This window comes from Melopsittacus undulatus, chromosome 3 (genome assembly GCF_012275295.1).
Source record: "Melopsittacus undulatus isolate bMelUnd1 chromosome 3, bMelUnd1.mat.Z, whole genome shotgun sequence".
Lineage (NCBI taxonomy): Eukaryota > Metazoa > Chordata > Aves > Psittaciformes > Psittaculidae > Melopsittacus > Melopsittacus undulatus.
The window spans coordinates 96,918,214-96,944,640 of record NC_047529.1 but is presented as its reverse complement, the minus strand read 5'-3'; the positions used below and the strand labels follow the sequence as shown (position 1 = coordinate 96,944,640).

At 41.2% G+C, this 26,427-nt stretch overlaps 1 protein-coding gene across 1 annotated transcript in view; it reads right to left on the bottom strand.

Annotated features, from left to right (window-relative positions):
• The window catches only part of CRIM1 (cysteine rich transmembrane BMP regulator 1), a 186,213-nt gene extending 160,323 nt beyond the window's left edge, over positions 1-25,890 (bottom strand). Inside the window, exons 1-2 of the mRNA XM_005145103.4 lie at positions 25,213-25,890; positions 11,072-11,245 (exon numbers count right to left, since the gene is read on the bottom strand). Coding sequence (XP_005145160.1) covers positions 11,072-11,245; positions 25,213-25,564 — 526 coding nt within the window. The 5' untranslated portion in view covers positions 25,565-25,890. The remainder of the gene's footprint in view (positions 1-11,071; positions 11,246-25,212) is intronic.
• Positions 25,891-26,427: the final 537 nt, after the last annotated feature.

Sequence of the window (26,427 nt, the reverse complement as noted above, 5' to 3'; positions counted from 1 at the left end):
CATGTCTCCAGAACGAAGTTGATATACGAAAGTACTATTTGTTCTCTTCCTAACTGAAACTAAGAGCTAGTGAAAGCTTTACCTCTTCCGGAGAGAAAGGCAGAATTTACATCTTTTAGCATGTTTGATTCTAGATAAGCTATTTAATGTACACCATATAAGCTGACTGATGAATGAGGAAGGAAGTTCCTCTACATTTGTGCAGAGGAATCCTTTATCACGAACTAGAAGCACAAACATTTGCCCCAAACATATTAGCAGCTAATAGACAGATGCTCCAGTGTCTGAAGACCAGTCATTTTGTTTTTAAGCATCCATAGAGCACACACCAGCACTCAGGATCATCACGTAAGTACAGTGGCCAGAGTACCATCTCACTACAGTATCACCAAGAAAGGTGGATCCAAGTCCTGAAAGCCCATTTACAACTAGATAACTTCCATACACTTGAACAGACATTTGGACTTATTTATAATGTGAGCTGCTAATACACTGAGGTAGAGCAAAAATTCTTCTCAGAGGTCTTTGTAAGATGAACTTACGAAGTTTTATGCAGGGGCTTGTGTGGGGGAATGGAAGGTGCAATCGAGTAACACCTCCCCATATAGAGCCTAGAAGGGCACAGTAACAGGTAAACAGGAACAATAAGCTCAGAACAGAACTTCCTGCTAAGATCATTAGATCAGACTGTACTGAAGCAGGCAAGGCTACAGGACAACCCAAAATGGTTTTGCACATGCATACACTCCCCTCTTAAAAAAACTGGAAGGGCAGACAGTGGATTTGTCACATAGTATCAGACAGATCTAATGCTACTGAATCAATGTGCACCCATAATCTGGAGAAGCAACCTTGGTAATGTAAAGTCCCCTTAAAAAAAAATTCCACCCAACCCCATAGGAAGATGAGTAGTTAACCACACATACAAAGACATTTGGGTGTGATTTTTAACTGTTATAGTAGCAGTGCTCTTCCCCAAAGGTGAAGGTTTTCTCTATCAGAAAAATAATCACATTCAGTAATAATAAAAGGGCAGCTTCCTAGAAGTACCTCATGGCTAGACCTGATGAGCTATGTCCTAGCGTAATGTTTGGACTTGATGATCTTAAAGGTCATTTACAACCTTGCTGATTCTACAATACCCTTAACACAGCAGGAAACTTTGCATTTGAAGGAAATAAAACGGTCCAGACTAAATATTCCATTCCTCAGGTTATTGGGAGTGGGTAACAGCAATGAGATAAAGGAAGTGAACAGAAGCAGCTCAAATCTTCTACTCGAAATGATTCACAATGTACACTAAAACAGACTAACAAATGGAGCAAAGGGTTGTGGGAGAGCAATACACAGCCTCATCATAGATATAGGACAGTATCCAACTTAGAACATTATTTTCCAGAGGTTATTACACTGAAGTCTTTGATACACTTCTGCTGAATGTAGAAACAAACTAGAGTCTCTTTCCCTCAGTTGTGCAAATCAGCACCACTGCTGGAAGCAATGCTGAGCAGAACCTTGCACTGAAGATGATGGGGACAGGAGCTCAGCTAGATCCTAAATGTTTAACCAGCTATTAAGACTGCCCTATATTTACCAGTATAGAAAAACCAACAGCAAAAACGCACATCAAGTCCCATATTAGACAAGTTAATGAACAAAACACTGTTTGGTTGTTTTGGTTTGGGTTTTTTTGGGGGGGTTGTTTTGGGGGTTTTTGGTTTTTTGATTTTTTTTGGGGGGGCTGTTTTTGTTTTGGTTTAATTACAAGCAACCAACATGTTTGGTCAGCGAATAATGTTGGTTTTCTTATCATACCAATATCAATTCCATTGCAAGCACTAATGATTTTGCTTTCTTACAGAGCAAAATTTTTATATCTATACTATATATACATTGATCTATACCATAGGGACATCTATACTATAGATAGGGACATCTACTACTGTATTAATTAGCAAGTGCTTTTGTATAGAGGGAAGAAGTGTTTCATCTGTTAACAGTGAACACAGCTAAAGAACAGGCTCATACACATTTTTGGAATGTTTAAGTTGGACTGAGTTAGTCTCATGCATCTTGAAAAGGGTACTGTTGTTACAGCTATATGAATATTCTTGCTCTACTTAAAAGCTTATTAAGCATCCTATCTGCAGTCTGTCCCAAAGTACAGCAAAAGGAAGTTTTCCAGGAACACTGTTCTTTCTCCTTTCCCCTTCCAACATCCATCCTCTGCACAGGATAACCCAACCAAACCAGTTTCTCTGAAACCTAACTGGTTCACAGGATCTTGCTTCGACTGTAATCTCCACCCATCCATCCACCTTCAAAATTAACATTTTGCTGGTAATGCTTCATTCTAGTCCACAGAAAAGTAGTCTGATGCTGTGGAACCTATGTGGTGTTTGTTCTATTTAGAAAACAGCAACAACACTTCACAAAAATAATTCAAGGCCTAAATTTGGAGACAAATAGATAAAACAATTTGTCACCTTGCAATATAACTATAATAATTACAAAATGTTGGTATAATATTCTTTTTTAAAAGAGACAACTGTGAAGTTACTGAAGAGGGTAAAAAAAAATGACAGCTTTATTTTTCAATTAATTGTTCCTCATTATTCAGACACATAGCCATTCTATTAAAATCATCATATTGACCAGTATGTCACTGGTACCAGTATCACTGGATACATTCATCTGACATTAGTTATCTCTGTCAGCATCAATGCTACATATATCCAAACAAGATTTGTCCTGTCAAAACAAGACCTGTGACCCAGCACACAAGTGCCAGAGGACTATAGCTTCCTGCTGGCATGCAACATTAGCCTAATGTTTACACACCATTCAATTCCAGATCTTTGCTCAGGTCTCTTCTGTCAGGTGCAGATAACTTTTGATCCTTTACATCAACACTGCATCAGGCAGCGTTCTCCTCCAAAGTCACCTGCTCCATTTTCTCTCCCCAGCTCTAACAGAAGGTCAAGCATTCATTAAACCCTGTAACTTGCCACTACAGTTAAAGTGGACATATTTCAGCACAGCCTACTTGCCAACAGGGAAGAGAGTATCTGCAAGGCACTGAATTTCCCCAAAAGCAAGATCGTATCAGCTGTAAGGTACTTGTCTTGTTTCTTTGCCTTCTCTTACAGAGGCTCCAGGTACAAGTAAACTTGTATTCAGTTTCAGACGAATGCAGGTGAGCATTTGAAACAGAAAAAAACACAAGAATGCTCCTTTGTCTCAAGGAACAACCACAGTTTGACCATCCAAATCTGATGACTAGGTCTGTAAGATGCATTTGTCACACAGTCCTACCCCAGGGCCTACAGTTAAGGTTGCACTTCTTTCCACAACAACTTCTGAAATGGCAAGTTTGGAGGAAACTGAAGTGTCAAAAATTGAAGATCCAGTACCCTCTCCATAAGCATTACATACCCAAGAGATTTGGATGCAGAGGAAAAGTCAAGGGTGGCATCTGCACAGCAGCTCACATGAGCAAGTGCAGCACAGAAACACAATAAGCTCAGTTACATCATAGTAAAAATATCACACATTAGCATAAAATGGCAGTGTGAAGATAGTGTAAATTACAATCCTAAGTAATTTCTGTTACACTAACACTTCAAGGATGGGGGTTTTTATCCAGCTGCTCCGTTTGGGGTTCTTTGTTCAATCTTCCCACCTAACAATTTCTGCAATGCCTTTTTCCCCCATTAATACAAATACAGCATTATTCATCATCTAATTAAGCCTAAAATTAGGTATGCACAGAAATATGAAAGTCATATGTTATTCAATATGTTCCTGAAATTTCTGCAAAGTTTTCTTACCTTTAGATTGAAATTTCATGGCACACACGTTCTCTGTGCAAGAACTCATCTTAAAAATAGGAAATGCTATGAGAGCCAATACATTAGAAAAAGATTGCACTTCTCTGATCAGGGAACAGCACTCTGAGGAGCTAGAGTCAAAAAAGTGACAAGTCTTGCAAATTTAACACCTCTCTTATGCTGTGAAGGCAACTGCACTGCCAGATGTGCCACTGTCACAAAACCCTCTCTCATCAACTAACAAGCAAGTTCTCTTCAATTTTGTTTTTTTGAAGATTTCTTTGTAAATTCCAGTTTACAACAGTATTCCTGATCTGTACTATTTCCACATCAAATATTTTCTCCTCCTGTATCTATGCATTCAGAAATAAAGTCAGAAAGCTATACTGCTATTTTCCCACATTTCATGTGATATTCTGCCTTCAAGTATATTTACTTGGCTCTCATAAGCATGTTCAAGGGTAAAATCTGGACCTCTGCCACAACTGCATTCCTTATTGCAAATACATGCCAACCTTCAAACTTCAGTTATTTGAGCAAAAACATATGTTAATTGTTATGCAAGAGGAGTGGAAAGTGTATCAGACTAAGCACATTTGAAAGTTTAACGAAATCAGACTTCACCACCAAACAAGCATTCAGAATAAGATTACCTTCTCATATTTGTTATTCCAGGACTGGTCTAACAGGTATTGCAACATGTGCTAGCATAAAGTTATTCAGTTACATGTAAAAAATAATGGAATGCAAGGAGTATGTTGCAATAAGCCAGCTTAACAGATATCAACAACTTAAGAGGCATTTTCCTTTCACCTATGAAGGACAGGTGTGAACAGCTTGGAAAAGTGCAAGCCAGGTAACTAAGAAGCAACTCTTAAAATAAGTTTTGATAACTTCTTATCAGCACCAGGTTTTACATGCAGACAGAATGGTGAAGGATGTCTACATACAGCAATAATCATATCTTTTACCAAAAAAGGTAAAAATCTTTATTCTTCATTTTTATTCTTCACATATGTTCTGCATAAAGACTAGGCTTAACTTTGACATGGAACATGCTTATGCTCCTGGTAGAGTATGAATCAATAAAGTCAATTAGTTTCTCCTCTTACAGCTCAAGTGTATATTGAGAGAATTTGAGAGAGAAAACCACCACCTTTACTACGACAGGTGGCACTTATGCTTCTCTGTAGTATTCAAGAACACCTTTGTATGCTACACCAGTACCTGGTATTATCAAAATACACACTGCTGCCAAATTAAAGAAGCAAGCTAGTAGAAGCATGCATTATTTCAAAGAATCTGCAGACTGAAGTTCTTAGCAAATCCGGTTGAAGAGATCCCAACCTGAAGTACAGCCCACCTAGTGAAAGACTGGACGCCTCTGACAGGCATCCTTCCCCTCACTTCCAGAGGGAAGAGGAGATGGCTGTTTCAGCAGGGAACATGAAGGGGCAAGTCACCATTTCAAAGACCTACAGCTACCTCTGAAGGGGTTAGGTGGCAAGGCACGCTGTGATCCCAGGGGCAGTTCACAAGACCACAGATCCTGACCTGCTCTGGTATAGGAGGAGGAGCATGCTCAAAAACATCCTTGGGTTCCTGTTCTTTAAAGCTCTGCTGGGCTACCTGTGCTACTGCCAGAGTCCAGCATAAATGAAGAGAAAGAAGATCCCAGAACAAGAACACAGCCTTTGAAACTCCTGAGGCTGGGTCACTTCAGATACTGACTTCCTAGTAACTAATACATGCTAGGCAAGATTGAGATAACTAGACTTGCACTACAGAACAAATTTTCAACACTACTACCTACCAATGCCTTACAAATGTATCTTGATAAAAAAAAAAAAAACAACACTTCTTTTGCTTCCCTCACCCCCAGTCCTCAGTGTCTCACATGAAGTCTGTATTGTCTGTAGCTAATTCTTGACTGCAAGAATGCATGGATGCAGCCTATCAGACTTCTGCCTGTTGCTGCGGCTCAGCAGACAGATGGCATCTCCTCACTTTCCACCCTCTAGCCGTATTTTCCAGTCCACTCCAGCAGTTCAAGTTCAACCAAGCTGTCATCATTAGCAGTCTCCTGAATAGAAACAAACTTTCCAAACTCAAGAACACAGGATTTCCTGAACCATATCAGAGCAGGCACTCATCAAGACAATAACCAAAAGCATTTTAAACAACAAAACACCAACACAGTAATCTTATTATTTAGGTATGCAATAGCTTTTCCAGACACTTTCTTTCTACCCCTAAATGTGTTCATTTCCTCATAGCAGAATGGTTCTGTGACCTCTATAAAAGCCTTCTATATGAAGGCTGACTGATGGTCCGTGTAGAGAAGCAGGCACTTTAAGCCCAGTAATGAGGCTCAGAAACCTCTAAGGCATAAGCATGCATTATATATGATACTTTTTTCAAGTAAGAAGTCTTTTAGCATTTGCAGTATGCCTACACAAAGATTAGTTAGAAGTTAGCTACCAAGGTCTATGACAAAAATCAATCCTTTTAAATGTATCCAATCCTCCAATTTCCAGGAAAAACAAGCGGAAGGGATGGCAACAACCGCCTCCACTACTTATTGAGGTCCCATGTTAGCCTCTCAGTACTTTCTTTCAAATAGACATCAACATCCCTACAGAAGTTACATATATTTAAGAAGAGATTAAACCAACTACACCCATTAGAGGCTTCCACAGCTCAGGGCAGAATAAGACTGAGACACAAAATAAAGAACATGGCTTTTGGGCCCTGTTAATGACATCTAAGTGTTAGCATAAGAATACACAAATAACCACCGGAATGGTTATATGAGGTGGTTTATTGCAGTGCTGGGAAACCAGGGGCACGCGCCCAAATCTGGCTTCAACCATGTATAAATTGCGAACACGATGTGACATCAAAAGTTTCGCAATTATTGCATATTCAACATAGATTGCTACCTTAACTAATACATATGCATCAGGGATTGCCTCATCAGTCCATTAAGACATCAGCCTCTTCTGTGCTTGCACAGCCCCCCTCTGGTAGTCATCCTGATGAAGTAAGAAGTCTTCCTCAGTTGAAGTAAGAAGTCTTCCTCACTTTGCCCTTTTCACCTTTCCATTCTTTGGACAGGCCCCAACCATTATGTGGATGCCAGCATTCTCTTGTTTTCACTTGGATGCCTCTGGTCAGTCCGTATGTTCTGCTGGGGTAAGGCACCATTCTCCATATATGGCTGTGTTAATTTCTACTGCTAGCACTACCATTGTGATATTTAGTTATAGATTGACTAAGGTACAGAACAGCAAAGTTACAACTTGTTAATATAAAAAGGCCTTCTATTGATTTACAAACTTTCAAATATAATTACTTCTATCACTCTATATGATTATTTTTAACATAAGATTTCACCCTTTTCTAACATGAGCAACATAATGTTAGAGTCCACGCAGCCTGATTTTGGGAAGAAAGGACAGAAAGTGGTCCTATTTGCCCCATATGGCTTGTTTAAGCCAACTGGGGTGCAAACAGGATGAGACAGGCAGGCAAAGAAAGTAGGAAAAGGAGTCAGGGAAAGGTAAATGCAGAACAAGATATAAGGGGCCCAGCAAAGCAGGCAGACACAAGCCAAAAGAGATAGGAAGATTCTATATAAAGCTAAGTAGAGAAAACTTTGGGTTAGCTGAGAAAGGAAGTCAGAACTGACATCAAGCCCAAGCTGTGTGTGGTCTTCACTTCTGAAAAGCTTAAGATTAGACTTTTTTTAATCTAAAATTAGATTTAAAAAAAAAAAAAAGAAGATGACTGGAGAGGCACCTAAAACGGAAGGTGTGAGCACAAAAAGACATGAAAAGCTAAAGTACATGAAAAAGCCCCTACCCCTTCTCACATACAAGGTCCTGTCTGGAAATGGAACTCCAGGTGTTTGGCTCATGCTTGTTAATTACCAAGTCACATTTATTGAACAGACTCCACATCTGCAGGCGAAGGTAGCTTTCCGTGAGCTGTGGTTGGTACAGCTTGGCATTAGAACTAGTGACTTCTGTGCACAGGTCTGTGTACACCCAGGATAGATGGTGCAGCCTAACTGCACACTTCCTCCTTCTTTCAAGGAAATCACAAAAAAGACAGACCCAAAGTCAAAACAAAAGGAAATTAAAAAAAAAGTGAAATAACTCATTTTAATCAAAACAAGAAAACCACACTGATCCAGCATCACTGGCATCTGTAACAGCCTTGTCTGAACTGTTTCAGGAAGCAAAGACAGGTCCTCAGTTAAATGAATTTATAAAGTCCAAAATAGCTTGACATACCTATGCAAGCTTTAATGAAATTACTAAGCCAGAATTTTTCTAGATGCCATTAACTACTATTTTTCTAGTTTCCAATTTATCAAATATTCTGTAGTTCTAAATCTGTTTCAAGCTGTGCTTTCTAAACTGCACTACCAAAAAAAAAAATCATAGGACCTTCATGATTACCTCCATAATTAGAAGGAAAGCTACCTGGTCCATTCAGCCGGATGGGATTAAGCATCTTCCCTTTCCTCAGTTGTGTTACAGAAGTCCATTAACACAACCTTATAACAAATACCCCCCCAAAAAAAAAATCTTAGAGTGACATGTCACTGAACAATATAAAATATTTTCAGTTGCCTAACAAGTATCCTCAAACTATGAGCCACATGGAAATAGCTGTTTAGATGGCACTTAAGTTTTTAAAAGTTTTCCTCAGAAACTCCAGTTATGGTGTATCCATCATTCAGGTGCTCATCTATATCTTTATGGGTTTTTCTTAATTACACTGTGTATTTAATTATCCACATCAAGTGTGGTGTGGAGAGACAACTTGGATTACCTTTCCCATGGCAGCAGATTCTTTAAAGAATATTCAAGACTTAAAGATAGTAGCAGGAAGAGTTGAAAATTTAACAGACAAGCCAAAAGAGCAAAGTACACATCAGTACTCAGGATTTTTAGGAAAATCTTAGATACATGTAACATATTTTACATAAACTAAAGTTTAAGACTTCGCTGGCTTTAAAGAAACTGAAAGGTTTTTCTATTCTAACAAGCTCAAAAAAGCCCTCTGGTTTGCATACCCCTTAAACTGTGTTTCACATGGACTTCTCAAATGATGAACTTTTAAACTCTGAAAGCCTGAAATAATCAAACAGCAAATACTGGATCAGACACACCAGAGGCTATCCTACTCAATCTAAGAGACTTGGCTTGCTTACCAAACAGTGACATGGCAAGCACAAGGGGAAAAAAGTTACTCTTCCATTAGGTACAGGATGTAGCATTAATTTGGGTTTAATTACCAAAACAAGAAGTAATGCATTTAAAGAAACAACCTCCATAAGCATTTAGCATTCAATTCCCAATCCTAATTACAGAAAGAGAATAAGCTTTACAGTGCAAAACACAGTAGGAAAATTTGACTACAGTTGTCAAATGCAGATAAATCAAAGTTATGCTATGACTTCTGCGTTCTATTAGGAAGCACGGATGGATTTAACTTCAAACATTCCTCGGTGGTAGGGTTTAGCAGTCTGAAGATGCAAAGTCACATTCTTATGAGTAAAAGTTGGATTGTTCTAACTGCCATATTCCTCGTATTTAAGAGTACTGTTGTTGTTTCATCACTTGCATCAACTACCCTTTCTATCTGTAAAGGATTAAAAACCAACAGGTTCTCAACTCTTCCTACTGGTGCCCTGAGGCTTTCGAAGAACACCCTTCACCACTGCCCTCCTATTCCCCTCTGAAAGACAACCAAGCTGCCCCTGTCATACCAGAGAGCTATTGTTACCTCGTGGCTAAGCTTAAAATGCTATTCTTCTTTAAATGGGAATTTAGCCAAAACACAAGGTTGCTGAAGATAAGCTACTCAAAAAAAGAAAAAATCAACCTGCTTTGGCTATGCCATTCCATACACTAACTCCATTTCTTCCGAGTCTGCAAAAAACAAAAGGGCATCCCACAACAGAGCTACTTAGCAAGTTTAACATGATGAGCTGTCACGCCAAGAGAGCCCTGCTGAACTACTACAGACTTAATCAGACATTCACAAGTAAAAAACGAAGCAGTGAGTAAGGTTACTTAAGAACCCCTATGTGCTCCTGCCCACTACACAGCAACAAAAAAGACTAAAGGTTGTGCCTTTCCTCTTCCTAGAACTAAAAAACCATGAAACCCCCACACAAAGCACTTGCACGCCTTTAGAGATCAACATCATAGTTGACAGTAATAAGATACATTCTCACAAGATCTCGTTTAAAGTCCACAGCTCAAAACCAACTTTCTTATCACAAAGGAAACACAATAAATTACATCAGATCACACTTCCATAACTCAAAGACAGTAACTTTAAACATAGTTAGTGGCCTTACAAATACATTTACTTTTACAATATGAATTTAAACATTGGTTTAAAGTAGGCTGATCATTCAGGTTCACACTATTAATCAATTTTTTAACTTTCCTGGATGCTTTGGAAAACAAACAGCAATTATGACATCATAGCAAGGGATCAAGCCTTTGACAGCTGTTCAAAACAATCCTAGAAATACATCATGGGAGTTTAATTCCAACTGGATGTATTTGAGCTAACTTATTTCCAGTTCTGCCATAAGTAACAACAATGATCAAAAAAAACCTCCACAACACCAAAAAAAAACATGAACAGCCCAAAGAAACCATTATGTACATGTGCAGAAGCATAAACATACTAATCCAACTCTAACCAAATGAACACAGAAATTGAAAAATATGAGCATTAAAGCAATGCTACATTATGTAAACTGAAAGAAAACAGCAATTCATGCATTTATCCAAGATACAAGCATAACCAACAACTACTCCTTTTTCATGCGCTTGCTATTGAAATCCACTGTGTTCACTCATGGTTTAGTCACATCAATACATCTGAAGGGTTTTCCACACTGCTTTACAGCTAAAGATATGCAAAGGCAGCATGAACTAAACAGAACAGTTTTAGCCTTAAAATCTGTAAATATCATAACACACAAATCACAAAGTATTAGTTTCTTCCATTCCTAAACCACCATATTTGGAAGGCCAAATTTACTGAAGTCCTATCTTTCCCTAAAACAGCAACCATCTTCTGAAAAGTACAAGACCGCAGGTATCTGAAACTACTCAAGTCATCCTAAAACGTATTAAACTAGACCCTAGCTTTTCACCAAATGCACAGAAAAATTACTAACTGAATTACTGAAGACAAGCGCTTACCTTCAATCCTTTTTAAAGCAGATAGGCAAGTATCCCGGCTTGGAAATTCAAATGGATTATTACAGGTCCGAATGGTGTCACATTCACATTTCCCGTTGATTATGTTACAACCTGTTATAAGGTTTTCATTGCACGGTTCAAATCCAAGCAGCTGATCATCATCCCAGTTTTCATCTAAAATAAACAAACAAACTCTCTCACTATTGGATTTTGGCTGCAGTATATAAATTCAGCTCCTCTGGAGCTGGGTATGATTTACTTCAAGTTCAACACAGTGCTAAACAGAAGATAACAGACTGAAAAAAAAATAATGTATTAATCCAAACTGTGGGATTTGCCAAATACCATGTTCTGCAGCTGTTCTGTTGCCCATTTTGCTGCAGCTACTGGCATTGTTTGCTTCTATCTGTATGAAAAGCTATGATGTCTCAGGGAAATGCATAGCTGTAGTACAAATGAGCACTATTCTAACCAAAATAACTTTTGCAGATACTTGGAGTTATATTTATCATGGAAGTGAGAATGTTTAACAGAATCTGCAGCTGTTATAAAAGTCAGAATTGAGTCAGAAAGAGCATTCATAAACCCCATTAAAAAAATACATCACACAGAACTTGCTCCAAAGAGATAGTTTCTTATTACAAAAATACTGCAAGATGCCAGACCTCCAATTCCTTAATATAACCAAAAGTGAGTTTTCCAGCACTCCCAGATTACTACCCATACTCTAGCAAAACTGCTCAAGCACACCAAGCTCCTTGCTGTCAAGGGGCAGGGGGATAACTGGGCTGGAACAAGTCTCTGCTCAAACAATTCTGCTTTTCCTTAATCAGTCCCATCAAATGTATGTTAACTGATGTACAACTGCATATGCTCCTTTCAGAAGGAGGCTACATGCAACAGGGTGCCTGTGGGTTTGTTTTTTTGTTTGGTTGGGTTTTTTTTTGTTTTTTTCTTTTTGGTTTTGGTTTCTCCCCTCCTCTTCCAGGAAGCAACAAATCCAGTCAATCCAGAGCTCCACCAAGATCAGCAATCCTACAAGCTTCCTTAGGTCAAATACACATACAGCAACATCCCTTGAATGCAGAAGTTTAAGCAAGATACATGATTTTCATGCAAGACTAAAGATAAACTAGGCACTAGATATTCTTCACTACAGAGCACCAGATCATTTTCTAACCTTGTCTACTCACCAAAACAAATAGTACAAAATAGTCTCACAGAGCATCCACTAACTTCTAGCAATGACAAAAGGAACAAATAACCTATTTTTGATCTTTATATCCTTTTACCCCAGAGCAGCTTTCGCAGTGTGCTTTCTAGTAGTTCACACCAATTTCATATACTATCAACAAGCAAGTTTCCAATATAGATCCTGGCAATGAAGGGTGTGGTTTTTGGTTGTTGTTGGGGTTATCAGAAGCTGTTTTCCATATGGAAGACCACAGCCAAATACAAGCTGTTTGTCATTCAGTAGTCTGACACACAAACAAGTCTGAAAACTGGTAGTAAATAAAAGTATACACACACACACTGAGGTTCACATGTAAGTACACTCAGCTCACAGAAATGCAGAACACCTGCTACTCTCCAGTTTTTCCTGTTTTGAGGAAAAAACAAACATCTGGAAAGAACTGTTTACCACTTAAGTACTGTGCATAATGTACAGAAAGCATAACAGGAGATTCTCATGGGTATGCTTCTCCCTGTAAAACCAACTGCTCACTTTCTACTGTAAGTAAGCAAAGTACTCTGCTGACAAAGAACACAGAACAAACAACCAAGCCAGTTTCAGACATGAAAAAGGGAACCTCTTCTACTCCATAAAAATAGCAAAGGAAGAGGAGTCGTTAACCCCAGGAAGTAATCTCTTTCTTTTTTTTCTGTTAAACTATCATCCCATAGAGCAACTGTATCAATAAAAGTCACAGGAAGTGAAGAAGTTCCTGAAGAGAAACAATTAAAATACCTTTCAGGAGAAGATGCTGTTTCAGTAATGTTTGGGATGCTTTCATCATGAGGAGGCCATGCATGCAGAGGGAGGAAAAAAATAAAAAATCATGAGAATTCAGAGAACAATAATACATCCTGTTTTTGAGAACCCGGAATACAGCCTGGACAATTTGTATTTTACAAATCACAGCAGTAATCCACGTAATGACAACAACAAAAGAGGCTACAGCTACGCTCCAGGACTTGGTGTTTCAAATTCCGTAACCACAGGGACCACAGCTTCATCCAGACTAGTCTTAAGAAAACAGTTTGAATTGCTCCTTCTTTGACATTCAGCCTCTCCTCGCCTACCATGGTGTGCCAGCCAGGAGCTTCACTGACCCCAGTGGCTGCAAGGTTCCCTTGCCCTGGCTCCCTGGAGCTGCTCTACCCACCAGCCTCTCAAGACCAGTATGGTGCAGGCTGTCGGGCCACACAGACAGTAATGACAGCACACTTCTGCTCCAGCACACCAGTCCAGTGTATTTGTGTGGTTTTGCCCTGCAGTATTCCAGCACCAGATCTTTTCAAGGCTGACAGATATGAGCAGGAACCTTGCTAAACAAAAGCTGCTAACCTCACAGTAGGTGGGACCCACCTGGCATGGAAAGGAGAGCCATCCCTTACTCACAGCAGAATGCATCAATGCAAATGATGCACACACTTTGGCAGTACCACAGTATTATCTGATTTTCAGGACAGATGAGTGTTTGCTATCTTACCAGCCACCTCATGACTTCTCAGAAGGGAACAAGAGAAATGGTACACTGAAAGCACATGGTGCAACACTAAGTGTACCTAAAGTCTTCAGTGCTGCATGCTTTGAAAGTTATCAGTTCAGTAGCCATTAAGAGGATGGAAGAGAAGATAAATCCCTCAGTAATACTTGCAGACTACACATGTAACATGATAAATCTTGAAACAACGTATTTTTCATTACTCTGAATACAAAAAAGTCACATCCAGACAGGAAGAATGCAAATCCAGTTCTAGCCTAGACATCTTTTACCAGACTGCTTTTCACACAATTTCATTTAGAAACAAGATTTCCATTAATGAAGGAGAAAATGTGTTAACAAGAGCTTACCTCTGTTTAGTTACTCAGTGCAAAGTCTAGCATGATCTTTCATGCAGACTTAAGGCTCCCTTTTCTACTTGATTTTGCCTTTTTATGAACAGAAGCTGAAGGTCCTGTTAAATGAATTTACCACTTAGAGTAAACCATCAGAAGTCATACCAGTATAGGCAGACTAAAATCACCTGGAATGAAAGGTACAATCACATCAAAGCATTCCTATGAGCTAAAGGGATGAATCCAGTGTCTCACTTTGATTCAAAGCTTTAGTTACTTGATGCAAAGCCATCTAATGCTCCACTTGAATGCGGATAAAAGGTGGTCGAGTACAGCATACCTGCTCCTTTACAGAACAGCAATAATTCAGCTGCTAACAGAAACAAGTCTTGAACAAAGTCTAGACTCTGTGAAGCATATAACCTAGCCTCTATTATTCACCAAATCATCATTTCTTGTGGACTATTCTAAAAACCAAACTTTTACACACCAGTGATCTGGAGACCTGGGACAGTTCATGAACAATTCCAGGCTGCAGCACATTTTCCTGCATGCTGTGTTTAACTTCTTTTATGGCTTCCTTTTCAGGAGAGGGCTCTTTCACACATATCTCTCAGATCTAGGTGATATGAAGGAACAAATTGAGATATAACAGTTTGTGAATGCTTTTCTTCTCTGCAAGCAGGGCTGAAAAAAATCCCAAATTCAAGAATCTAAGAGCGTCTCAAACTTCAGTATGAGCATCCTGTCCACTAGCTGACTTCTAGGACACTTAAAAATACATAAATCAAGTAGGTGTTTAACATTCTTAGGTTTCTAAAAGCAATCCAGCTGAAGAGCAGCCAAAGTAAACTGCTAATTTTTATCTAAACTGTTAAGCTGCAATTTCCACCATCTCATTGTGCTGGCATGATCAGGTAGGGGCAAAGAAGGGGGGAAGGACTGCTCTTAGCAGTCATGCACTGATATTAAACTGTTATATAGCCACTCAACTACTTTTTGAACACACACCCCTAGAAATGGTTCAAACTCTCCAAGCAGGCTGATAATTATAGTTCAAAAGTCACCCTTATTTCTGTCTATAAGCAGTTCCCTACTCTTTCCAACTCATTCAGGCAAGTTCCTTTTCTGACAATATAGTTCTGCACTTACTCAGGCTAGAGTTAAGTCTTGGACACAATAATTTTTCCAGGTATGGTTTTATAACATAAGGAAGCCATGGGAGGAGAGACATCATAGAATCATAGAATAGTTAGGGTTGGAAAGGACCTTAAGATCATCTAGTTCCAACAATCCTGCCGTGGGCAGGGACACCTCACACTAAACCATATCACTCAAGGCTTCATCCAACCTGGCCTTGAACACTGACAGGGACAGATCATTCACAACCTCCCTGGGCAACCCATTCCAGTACCTCACCACCCTCACAGTAAAGAATCCCTTCCTTATATCCAGTCTAAAACCCTGCTGTTTAAGTTTAAACCCATTACCCCTTGTCCTATCACTATAGTCCCTAATGAACAGTCCCTCACCAGCATCCCTGTAGGCCCCCTTCAAATACTGGAAGGCTGCTATGAGGTCTCCACGCAGCCTTCTCTTCTCCAGGATGAGCAGCCCCAACTTTCTCAGCCTGTCTTCACATGGGAGGTGCTCCAGTCCCCTGATCATCCTCGTGGCCCTCCTCTAGACTTGTTATAACAGCTCCATGTCTTGCTAATTCACAACTTTTTTGATTTTCTGCCATCACTCATATAATCACTTGCTTTCTGCAAAGCAAATGCTTCAGCTTGGTAATGATTCAAGGTCTGCTCTGGGTTGCTGAACTCTCAAGACCTGTCATAGCATGCATCTTAACCGGGGAAGAGGATTAAGGCATTAACAAGTTGAACAAGAGGTCCTTAAACAACAGGTCCAGTCTGGGAAACAGCCTGAGAAATGTCTCTGGTAAGCAGCATTCCATCACTACTTCTGTGCTAAATCCTACATACCAGGACCCCCAATACAGCACCACAGCAGCATGTGAGGCACAATGGTCATCACTGAAGCATTTACATCTTCTTCACCTTAAGAGCTGCTTGTGTTCCAGAAAAGCATGCAACCATGAGAAACTAACTGGAAGCCTTGTATTTGAAGTAAGTAGTAGTTGCATTTATTGTTCCTATATGAGAAGGATCACCTCAAACGGGTGCAAGTACAAAAACAGTCCTCTTTCGAGACTCCACCTCCATTATTTATATTTTTGCTTTCCCTTCCTTCAAGTTCTCAATTCCTGCTGCAGTATCTCCTCTTTCGTGCCTCCTCTTTTCTGGACATTCAATTAAATATTAGCTATTGTTTGGAAAACCATATACATTTCTCCTTCACTGTTTATAAGGGTAATGCATCACCTCAAACCAGCAAGCAACATACTGGAATAGTCTCTACAGTATCACTGTTGAAAACTAATATACAAGCATTACATCCACACTGATCTTACATTACAGTTTGGGAGGGTAGTAAACCATAAGTGAAATGAATTGAGTGAACTCCCATTATTTAACTGCAGCATGTTACTCAGCTGTTTTAGCTTCTTCAAAGCATGACAGGCAGATTCTCAGGATGCTGAAAAGTGACCATCAAATGCATTGCTAATCTGAAACAGTCAGTCACATCTCACACTCTTGCATCCTTTTAAATCCTGCATTTGAAGGAGGAGGAAGAATGGATTTCATGGTGACACAGAAGTGATCCTTACTGAGACTGGTACTACCCTCTGGGAATGGAGCAACCTTTCAGAAGCTTCTCCATTAAGCCAGACTCAGGTCTTAGCCCCACTACTCCTGCACAGTGGTATACACAACAGCATTTTCAAATCAGTGCTATTCATCAAGATGGTATGAGACTGAGAGGATTCTCCAGACTTTCTAAAATAAAAAAAGGAAATACTTCTTGCCAGTAGGCTTTGGCTTCTCTTTGAACAGGAAAAAAGAACGACGGAAAGGAAACCCATGTTTTGGAGAAGTTGAACAATAGAAATGAGTAATCACCACTAAAGAATGCTTGAAACCCAGCCCCAGACCTTGAAAAGCAGCAGAAAGGCTAGCCTTGAAGCTAGTTTGAGCTCATGTACTGGCTGCAATCCTCTCCCCTCTCACAGCTTATTCCTTTAGTGAAGTCATGAGTCAGGGACCAGCGTTGGCTGAAGCTTTTATGGTAAGACACACAGCTGAGAGTTTTACAGTAAGGTGGCTTTACCACCTTTTGGAAGGGTCTGCTTTTCAAGACTGAACCTTCACATGGAATATATGTTAGTACAAAAGGGTTCTGCAGTCTCCTGATAGAGTTTCTAGTCAAAGCTCAAAAGCAAACCCATATCAAGATTTAGATACCTGAGGAGCACCACACATGGTAAGGCTCATCTCAAATTTGACTGCCTGCTTTGTCTTATTCAAGCTAGAGCTTGAATCTCAGGTGATCAAATCCCTAATACAGCAAGAAAAAATTTCACTGCAGCAGCTCTGTGTGTGTCTTGAGGCAGTTATTTCACATTAAGGAATGCAGAAAGTACTTAAACCAGCTTTCCCCTCAATTATCAGAAACTCCACAGAAGCAAGGAGATAAATGGAAGTGTTAAGTGAAACATGCAATGTGGACAACTATTAAAGTTCTGAAGTTTTCCCTTGTTCCTGCTCTCTGCAGTATTTCAGTTCTCCAGGTACCACCCCCCCCCTTTTCTTTTCTTTCCTTTTTTTTTTAATTTAATTCTTTTGTTTGGTTTGGGGTTTAATATTTGTTGCTTTGGTTTATTTTTTCTTTTTTTTTTTTTTTTGGGGGGGGGGGTGTTTCATTTGGCTTTTTTTTTTTTTATGACTTTCACTATTAACAGTTGGACTTGATGATCTTACGTCTTTTCCAAGCTAGTTAATTCTACGACTTTCACTATTAGGGCTCCCCACAACAAGACCAAATGATATTTCCAACAGCCTTCTGCCCCAAAGACTGTCTGAAATAATTAGTTAGTTTTGAATTCTGACTCCTAGACATTTAAGCACCTGAAAAAACCTTGCAAGGAAGTTATTTTAATCTTATGACCAGGCCCTCGTCTTGTTTGTAAATAGTTGACTGAAAATACTAGAGCTTCCTGGGGTTTAATTGCTCAGACAGAGCCTCTGCTAGTACCCTCCTGATTAGAATGAGCATGGACAGCACCATTTCAGCTGTCCTAGCAGATTTTTCCTCTGGCTCCAGAAAACTCTTCAAAAGAATAATTATTAAAGCCTCAGAGTAAGGGCAAAACCTTTGTACCCACTTTCCAAAGGGGGCTAAAATGCCACTTTCTGTTTTTTTCACCAAGCTGTCCTCTGCACAAACACACACTTCACAAGCCCACACACACAGAGTAGCATGTACCAGCTTCACTGCAAACAAGTAGCTGATTAAGAGACTGCAGAAGCTGATCAGCAGAGGCAAAGCTGACAAAAATTTTGGCTAAGGCAAGTTCTGGAACAGGGTTATGAACAAAGCAACCTATAGCAAGCACAATCCACAATTAGAAGAAACCCGATATCCTAAACCTTTTGCCACTTTATCCCCTCAGTCATTAATGCAACACCACTGAGCACTGTAATTACAGGATGTTTCAGAGGAATTACACCCAATTTCTTAGTCACAGAGACTACAGGAAAACCTCTATGTAACCCAGATTCTCTTTTTCCTTTTTATTAGACCTAACTTAAAGACAGATGTGAAGTTGACTTTTTCTATTATCAAAGCAGCGTATTTTACATTAGCACATGTAATATCATTATCAGTATGACCTCACCTTTTTCTCAACAGCCCATCAGTGAGTAGAAGAAACACCTGACATGCACACATCCAGCCTTCCTGAGCAAAATCCTGAACACAGCACATCAGCTGTAGCAAAGCATGGATGAGTCATTCAACAGAATGGGCTCTCTCAGACTGAGAAACACCACGCTTGCTAAATTTTTCACTACTTAAAAAAAGACCCCAACATCTGAAGCCTATCAGTATCAAGGTGGGTGGCTCTTTAAGGCTTAAAATTTTGGAAATGAGTACAAACATGGGAATGGGTGCATGCCTGTGAGCCAGTGCTTTTCCTCTTATCCACAAACCTATATTCTCCTGTTTGCTTTCTTATTGAAAGACCTGCACACTCATGACCCACAAGGTGTTAACACGATTAGCCAACAAAAGTTGCTAGGGTCTGAATACTGCCTCTGGTAAAGGTGTGAACAGCTTCCATCCATCTCAATATATTACTAAGGGATTATTTCCCCCAGACATGGCCAAACTAGTCTGTTTAGACTAAAGATCCCTGAGGGACCATCTTTTAATCCATATGCTTATGTGGAATTTAACCCAGATAACTTTGCGTAAAGGCTATCCTCCCATCTTATTTAATATTCATAATTCTCTCCATATACATAAGCTTTCAATGTTAATGTTTGTCATTATCCAAACTGCATACTTACATACCAAAAGGCAGAGTTAAAACATAACATGGTTGGACTACACAACTTGTGCCACCTGAAGTCTTCATCAAAACCCTGAATTCAGTGTGGATTAAATGCATTCTCAAATGAAAGCCGTTTACAAGTCACAAGAGACATTTAATAGGTCACTTATACAAAGTATTTAATCCGTCCAAACAGAGAAGCATTTGGTCCTGTCTACAAGATGCTGTAAACTTTACTCACTGAGATCAACAATCCTTGGGGAAGCGATGCAAAAGAAAGAAAGGAAAAAGAAGGCATTTTTGAACCATATCAGTGGATTAATTATTGCATAATACACCTGTCAGGCAAATAACATTTTGGTTGACTAAGTATTATGCAAGTATTCTTGAATCAGCTAGAGGGTACTTAAACCAGCAAACATGCCTAGGGGTGCAGAAATTACCATATGACAAGTATGAAGGCAGTTAGTTTTTTTGTAAGTATCATGATTTTGGGGACCCTGATGAAATAACTGTTTTCTACAGGAAAAAAAAAAAATCACAACTGTGAACATGTGAGATTAAATGGTCTTAAAAAATAAAAATAAGAATATTCCTCTTAACAGAAATGAAAAGATTTAGTCCTTAAGCCTACCCACAGTGAGATTTCTGGTTTTAAACTAACCGTGCTGACCCACCACAGCAAAACCCTTCCAATATCCCTCCTCTTCTCCGCTGGATTTTTCCATTTCATTTTTCTTGAAATATTGGAACCCAGCAATTTCTAGAATTGAAACATGATGCCCAGAAGCAGAGAGGAAACAATTTCCAAGTCAAATAAGCACCTGATTCAATACAAATTCCATGCCACACTCAAAAGCTGCATGTTCTTACTGTTGTGGAGATTTCAGCATTGACACAAGACAGAGCAGAAATAACTTACAGATTATTCAGTCTGTACATAAGAAGTCAGCATGTGCCTAGTAAGCGTTTTCTGGGAGGTGAACTGTTAAATAAAGACTATCATACCAGAATCTGAATATTTGCCAAGGAATTGCTTCTCATTCCAGTTTCACAAGTGCAGTAATTTTTGAGACTTTACCTTTTTTGACACCATAAATTTTTTCCTTCACCCCCACTTTAGTAACTGGTGTACCACTTAATACTGATTAAGTCCTCAACTAGACCAACAGCTCTATCTTGTTGTTTCTGGAGGAAGTTCTCTGTACACACATGGACATCAGGACTATTTGGACGTTTTTCCAGCCATTCACTACACAATAGATGAATTAAAAAAATTCCAAACAAATCAAAAGTTGATAAATCTGGACAACACCATTGAGGTCAAACAGATATAAACCACCAGGTTACCCACATGCAACTTCTAAACTACTTGAACTTCAGTAACTCGTATTCAAGGCAAAATGCTACCTAATCTTTAGGGTTCTGGACTGCACCACAGGCAAGAAGTTAAGTATGTTGTATAGAAGTCTGTCTGGACACAAAGCATTAAGTTCTAGGCTTTGAGTTCACTGACCCATTAGATACAGAGTACTGGACTGAGAAGAATTGAAGACAAGGTTCTCCTAAGGGTACTGGCTACAGAAGGCACAAGCAGCAGCACTACTTGTGAAAACAGTAGCAAGTCTGTAAGCAAGCTATTCTTCAGAAAACCAAAGGATAACTCCACTAGCATACATGTAAACCAATGCCTGAACAAACAAACAACAACAAAAGCAAGTCAGCTCCCCTCCTGAAAATGTTCTGGATTTTTTGTTTGGTTTTTTTTTTTTAATTAGGTTTTCAAAGTTTAATTTTTTCCCACAGCTACAGTTTCACAGTGCTTTGTTTACACAGAATACACAGTGCCTTACATGCATCATACTCCATTATATTTTTCTAGGGGACAAATATTAGTCCAGACTATTTTTAAAGCAGGTAGGAAACAACACCCAAGCTCTCCCATTTGCCCCAGCAAGGAATCAGACAGTAATGCTCCAAGCTTCCAGAAACCAGGGCTACCTGAATATTAGGGCAAGCTTCTACCATCATCCTAGAGAATTAACCTGCACACTTCCTGCTACTTGCCTAATATCTGCTACAGTATCTTTCTGCTAGTCCCAAGGGGAATCCCTGTTCAGAAACTACACATGCAGCACACAAGCCTCAGGTATTCAAGGTAAGCCTTAAATTACCTACAGTACACAAAAATACTGTATTCCTCCCTCCTGTCCTTCCCCCCCCCCGCCCCCCAAAGAAAAACAAAAACAAACAAACAAAAAACCCTACCAAAACTAAACCAAAGTACTACAGGGTAAGCTACTGGAGCAGAAATACCTTCTTTCAATTACTACCTAGAAGCCATTCTATTCATATGGAAGTGTATTCCAAAAGGAATCCAAAAACACTGTGAGACTAGCAGTTCTGTTAACTATGCATTCCAAATATATTGCAAACTTACATTTGTTACACAGCTAAAAATAATTTCAGCTCATTTTCAGTGTTATTTTATATGCCACTGTTATGCCTTAGAAGAGTTTAGCAAAGCAATCAAGGCCTCTTCATCTAATAGCACCAGAAATTGGGGAAGTCTTGAAACAGACAAGAGCCATCACAAGAAATGCCTTCAGAGAGTAACTGAACTTCTTTGGCAGAGCTTTTCCCAAGGCTTTTGGATCCCCAAGAAAGCAGAAGCCCTGCCCAGCTGGACTGCTGCAAAGAAGCTGAGGCTAAGGTGCTTCTGGAGATCTCCAGTCTAATCAGGGGGTTGCTCTAGGTCTATCTCCAAAGACAGAGACCAAGGGCAGCTCCTGCTTTGAGCTCAAAATTTCTCAACACTAGGTGTTGATGAGGAACACCTCATCAAGTCAATTCGGCATCATCCCTGCAAAGCCAAGAGAGGTTGGAGGTGTGCAAAGTCTCTCAAGATTGCCCTTCAGGAAGGGCACCCACCTGTGCCAAGCCAACCTCAGAACTGTTCATTACAAAAAATGAAACTAGGTTCAGGAAGGGTATTTACATACTTCAGGTTAATGGTACAAATGGAGCCTTAGAATGACATAAAGTTGTGAACAGTTAAGGAAGCAACATGAACAAGGACTTCCTTCAGATTTTAGAAGCATGAAGGAAAGAACCCAGAATCAACAACAGATTTCACTAATAAATACTGATTCAACAAAGATGATTCCTTTTCTAGTTCCAGAGAGAGATGCTACCAGCAACAGATGCCACAGACTTCTCCATCAGGTGTTACAGAGCTCACATAGCCATGTGTTAAATAGTAAAACTAATTTAGCAGACAAGTATTTTTACCTGCTGCAGCTTCAGCTCTGAAAGTTTCCTGTAGCTTAGGATGTGTTGATACTCTGAAATAAGACACTGCTGAAGCTTCAATAATTATAAATATATGCTTATAACTGTAGCCAGTAGGGGTCATTTTAGTGTAAAAAATTGCAGTGAAAGGAAAGGATAGAGACAGGAAGGCGAGTAAAAACATCATTTTCTATTCACACAGTGCTGTAAATCACTTCCATTCCCTCCTCCCTTAACTGTGATAGGAAAGGTTTTGCTCTCCTGACAGACAGAATAAAAAAAAAAAAGGAACAGTTATTCCATTAATGGATAAAGGCATGGCTTCGTGCTACTCACACATCAGACATCACCAGCATAGCCTATTGCACGTGTGCCTGTAAACGGCATAACTATTTAGGTCACCACAATTAAGAAAAATATAGAGCTAATCAACCTTATTCTAGTGACTGGAGGTAGTACATTAAGCCCTTTTTAACCCTTGCTGCCACCTCCTGCGCACAACACACACCATGAACAACACATTGCTTCTGTTGCTTAGAGGGAGGCAGTTTCCTGACAATTCAAGTAACAGGTATTCAAGGACTATTTATTAAGCTGAGAGCTCAGCTCAGTTGCTTTTTATTTACAAGAATTAGAGTTAAATAGATAACTTATCTCCCTGGCTATTCCTATGGGGACAGCTGGAACTAGTTCCTGAACTAAAACACTAATTGAAACGCAGTCTTGCCAACAAATGCTTCATACTATTTTCAACAGTAGATGGGACGTGTTATGAGTTGAACTACAGCAACGTACAGATTGCATCACTTCAAAGGAATGAAATACTCCTAAACTGCCAGAGACATCCGTACTGTGATACAGTAAGGAAGTTAGAATATTAAGGCATTTAATGACTGCATGCTTTTAGTTCCTTTAAGCAAGGGGGAGACTCTAAGCCAACCTTTTACTTGAAAACATGCAAAAAGAGAAACTCACCCAAACCCAGATAGGTTTTTGAAGTACCTGTTCCCTTTCTGCTTGTTCTTTTCTAGTTAAGAAAAGTTTTCCCATAGATATTCAAAGTATTAAGAGGAGTGAAAGACTACATCAATGCACATATTCTGCAACATGGTCTCAACCAAGGTCTTCAGAGTAGTTTCAGGTAATTTAAAATTGTTAACTACAGAGCTTTTAAGAGCTTGCCCTACCCAAGCAACAACTGCAGGGGCTGATAGCATTTGTTATAGTACATTTTGTTAGGGTAGACATACTGCCCTGCTCTACTGCGGTTTGCAACTTATTTGTTAGGGAGGCAAATGGAGTTTTAAACAACTAATGAGCGCCGGGGCCGAGGTCAGCTGCCCACTAAAACCGACCGGTTTTAGCTCTCTCAAAACAGTGCATCATTTCAAATGCAAGTTTTTTTTTTCGGACAGATGCTGCCTCATCAGCTCTCTGGACTTTCTACCGCCCTCTACCCGCCGAGACCGGATAGCTTCCCTCTCCCCTTCCAGAATTGTCGAAGCTCGTGCTCCGAGTCTCACATATATTTATACATATCCCAAACCACTGGTTATTTGTAATCTCTTTAAAGCGCCATGTTTTCCCTTAACTTGGGGGGAAAGGGGGCTGGAGGTACGAGACAAAAAGACTAAACACTTGCTTCTGGCCTCCCATTAAATTATAATACCTGAAAAGTAAGCCTCAGGGACTGATACACACAAAATTTGGAGGGGTTGGAGATTAATTCCTCTTGCATTTCATACCAATTCATCACCTCACAAGCGGCCGGCAGGACACAGAAGTGACTCGGAGAGTTCTGCCACGGGGATTTCTCCCTTCCCCCTTGATGCTCCAGAAGAGAAAAAAGAAAAGGCCATCCCTTATCACCCTGTATCGAGTAGGACAGGCAGGGAGACACTAAGTGACAGAAACAGGAAAGAAAACTTTACAACAGATGATCAGCCTTTGTGTTTCCCTACAGGGGAAGCAATCCGGAACAGGCATCATGTGTGTACGACTGATCTCAACCGATGTACAAACCTTTTCCAAGTCCCTCATAGAGGAATTTTAGGTGGGCAGCAGAATAGCTGGTCGAAGCTATTAGCTGAGCAGTGGACCACTATGGAAACGGAGAAGAGCTTGGAAGTTTAAACTAATAAAATTAAGGGTTAAAACTTTTAAATAGGGTTTGGTTCTCTTTTAGGCAGGAAGGGTTAAAGACATGCTCACAGATGGAACAGGCGGGCGGTGCGCTGAGAAGGCGCATCCTTCCTACCCCACCGCCCAGCGGATACCCCCGCCCCAAGGGATGGATGGAGAGATGCATGACGCCCCGCCGCCTCTCACCTTCGCAGACCCCAACTTCGTACTCCGTGATGGAGTCCCCGTTGAGCGGCGGCCGGATGACACAGCGCAGCCCCCGGTCGCAAGCTCCGTGAAGCCCGTAGACTCCGCCGCAGCTCTCGTTCCGTTGCCGAGCGCACATGAAACAGCAACCGCAGATCCCCAGCACGATACTACCGGGGCAACTCTTGGGTTCTTCGCATTTCGACTCGTCACAGGGCAAGCAGACCAGAGCCCGTGTCCCCGACTCGCCCAGCAACACGGCCAGCAGCACCAGCCACCCTGCCGCCGCCAGGTGCCAGCCGCCGTCTCCGCCCGGGCGTCTCCTCCCCGCCGAGACTGCTGCCAGGTACATCCCGGCTGCCGCAGCCCGGCCTGGGCCGGGGGGAGCCTCTCGGGAGCCCCCTCGCCAGGCGGCGTACCCGACCGTGCCGCGGCTCCTTCCCGCTGCCCCCACCTCCGGCCCCCCGAGGAAAGTTTCCTCTCGCGGCGGCGGGCGCTTCAGCCAAACTTCTCCCCCGGGCGGCGGCAACGGCGGCTCCACCCGCTGCCCCTTTCGGGAAGGGGTGTCCGTCAGTCCCTCCGAGCTTCCCCCGTCAGCTCCCAAGTCCACGAACGACAACGAACGATTCCCCGAGTGAGACGGCGACAGCGACTGCTCTACCCCGCGCTCTGCCCGAGTCCCAACTCGCCTCCTGCTTACGACCCGCCCCACTCCGAGTGCACCCTCCGCCTTTCCCTCATTGGGCTGTGATGGCCTTAGCCCCGCCCCGGCTGCCTGCTTACGCCTCCTGATTGGGTGCCTCTCAGGCTGGCCTCGCCCCCTTCTCCCGCCCCTCCTGCACACCCCCCTTCTCCGCAGCCCTGGATCCTGGGGCTGAGGAGACGGCGGAGGCGAGGAGCAGCTTGGGCCCCACGGCGGCGGCTGCCGCCTCTCTTATCCCCGTCCCGCCCCTCTCCTCTCCCCTTCTCTCCTCCCTTCCCCTCCCCCTCGGCTCTAAGCGAGGAACGGATGAGGCGGCTGCGCCAGACCGCGGGGGCGGGCCGGTGGCTGCCAAGGGGGCACTTCTGCCTGTGGCGACACCGCCGGCGGGGAGGGACAGGGCCCCGTGAAGGGCGCAGCCACGGCAGGGTGACGGCAGGGGAAGTCTGCAAGGGGCCTCGCGTTCTCTGCCGCGGCGGCGAGAGCTTTCCCCTCCCTCCTTCGCCTGCCCCGCG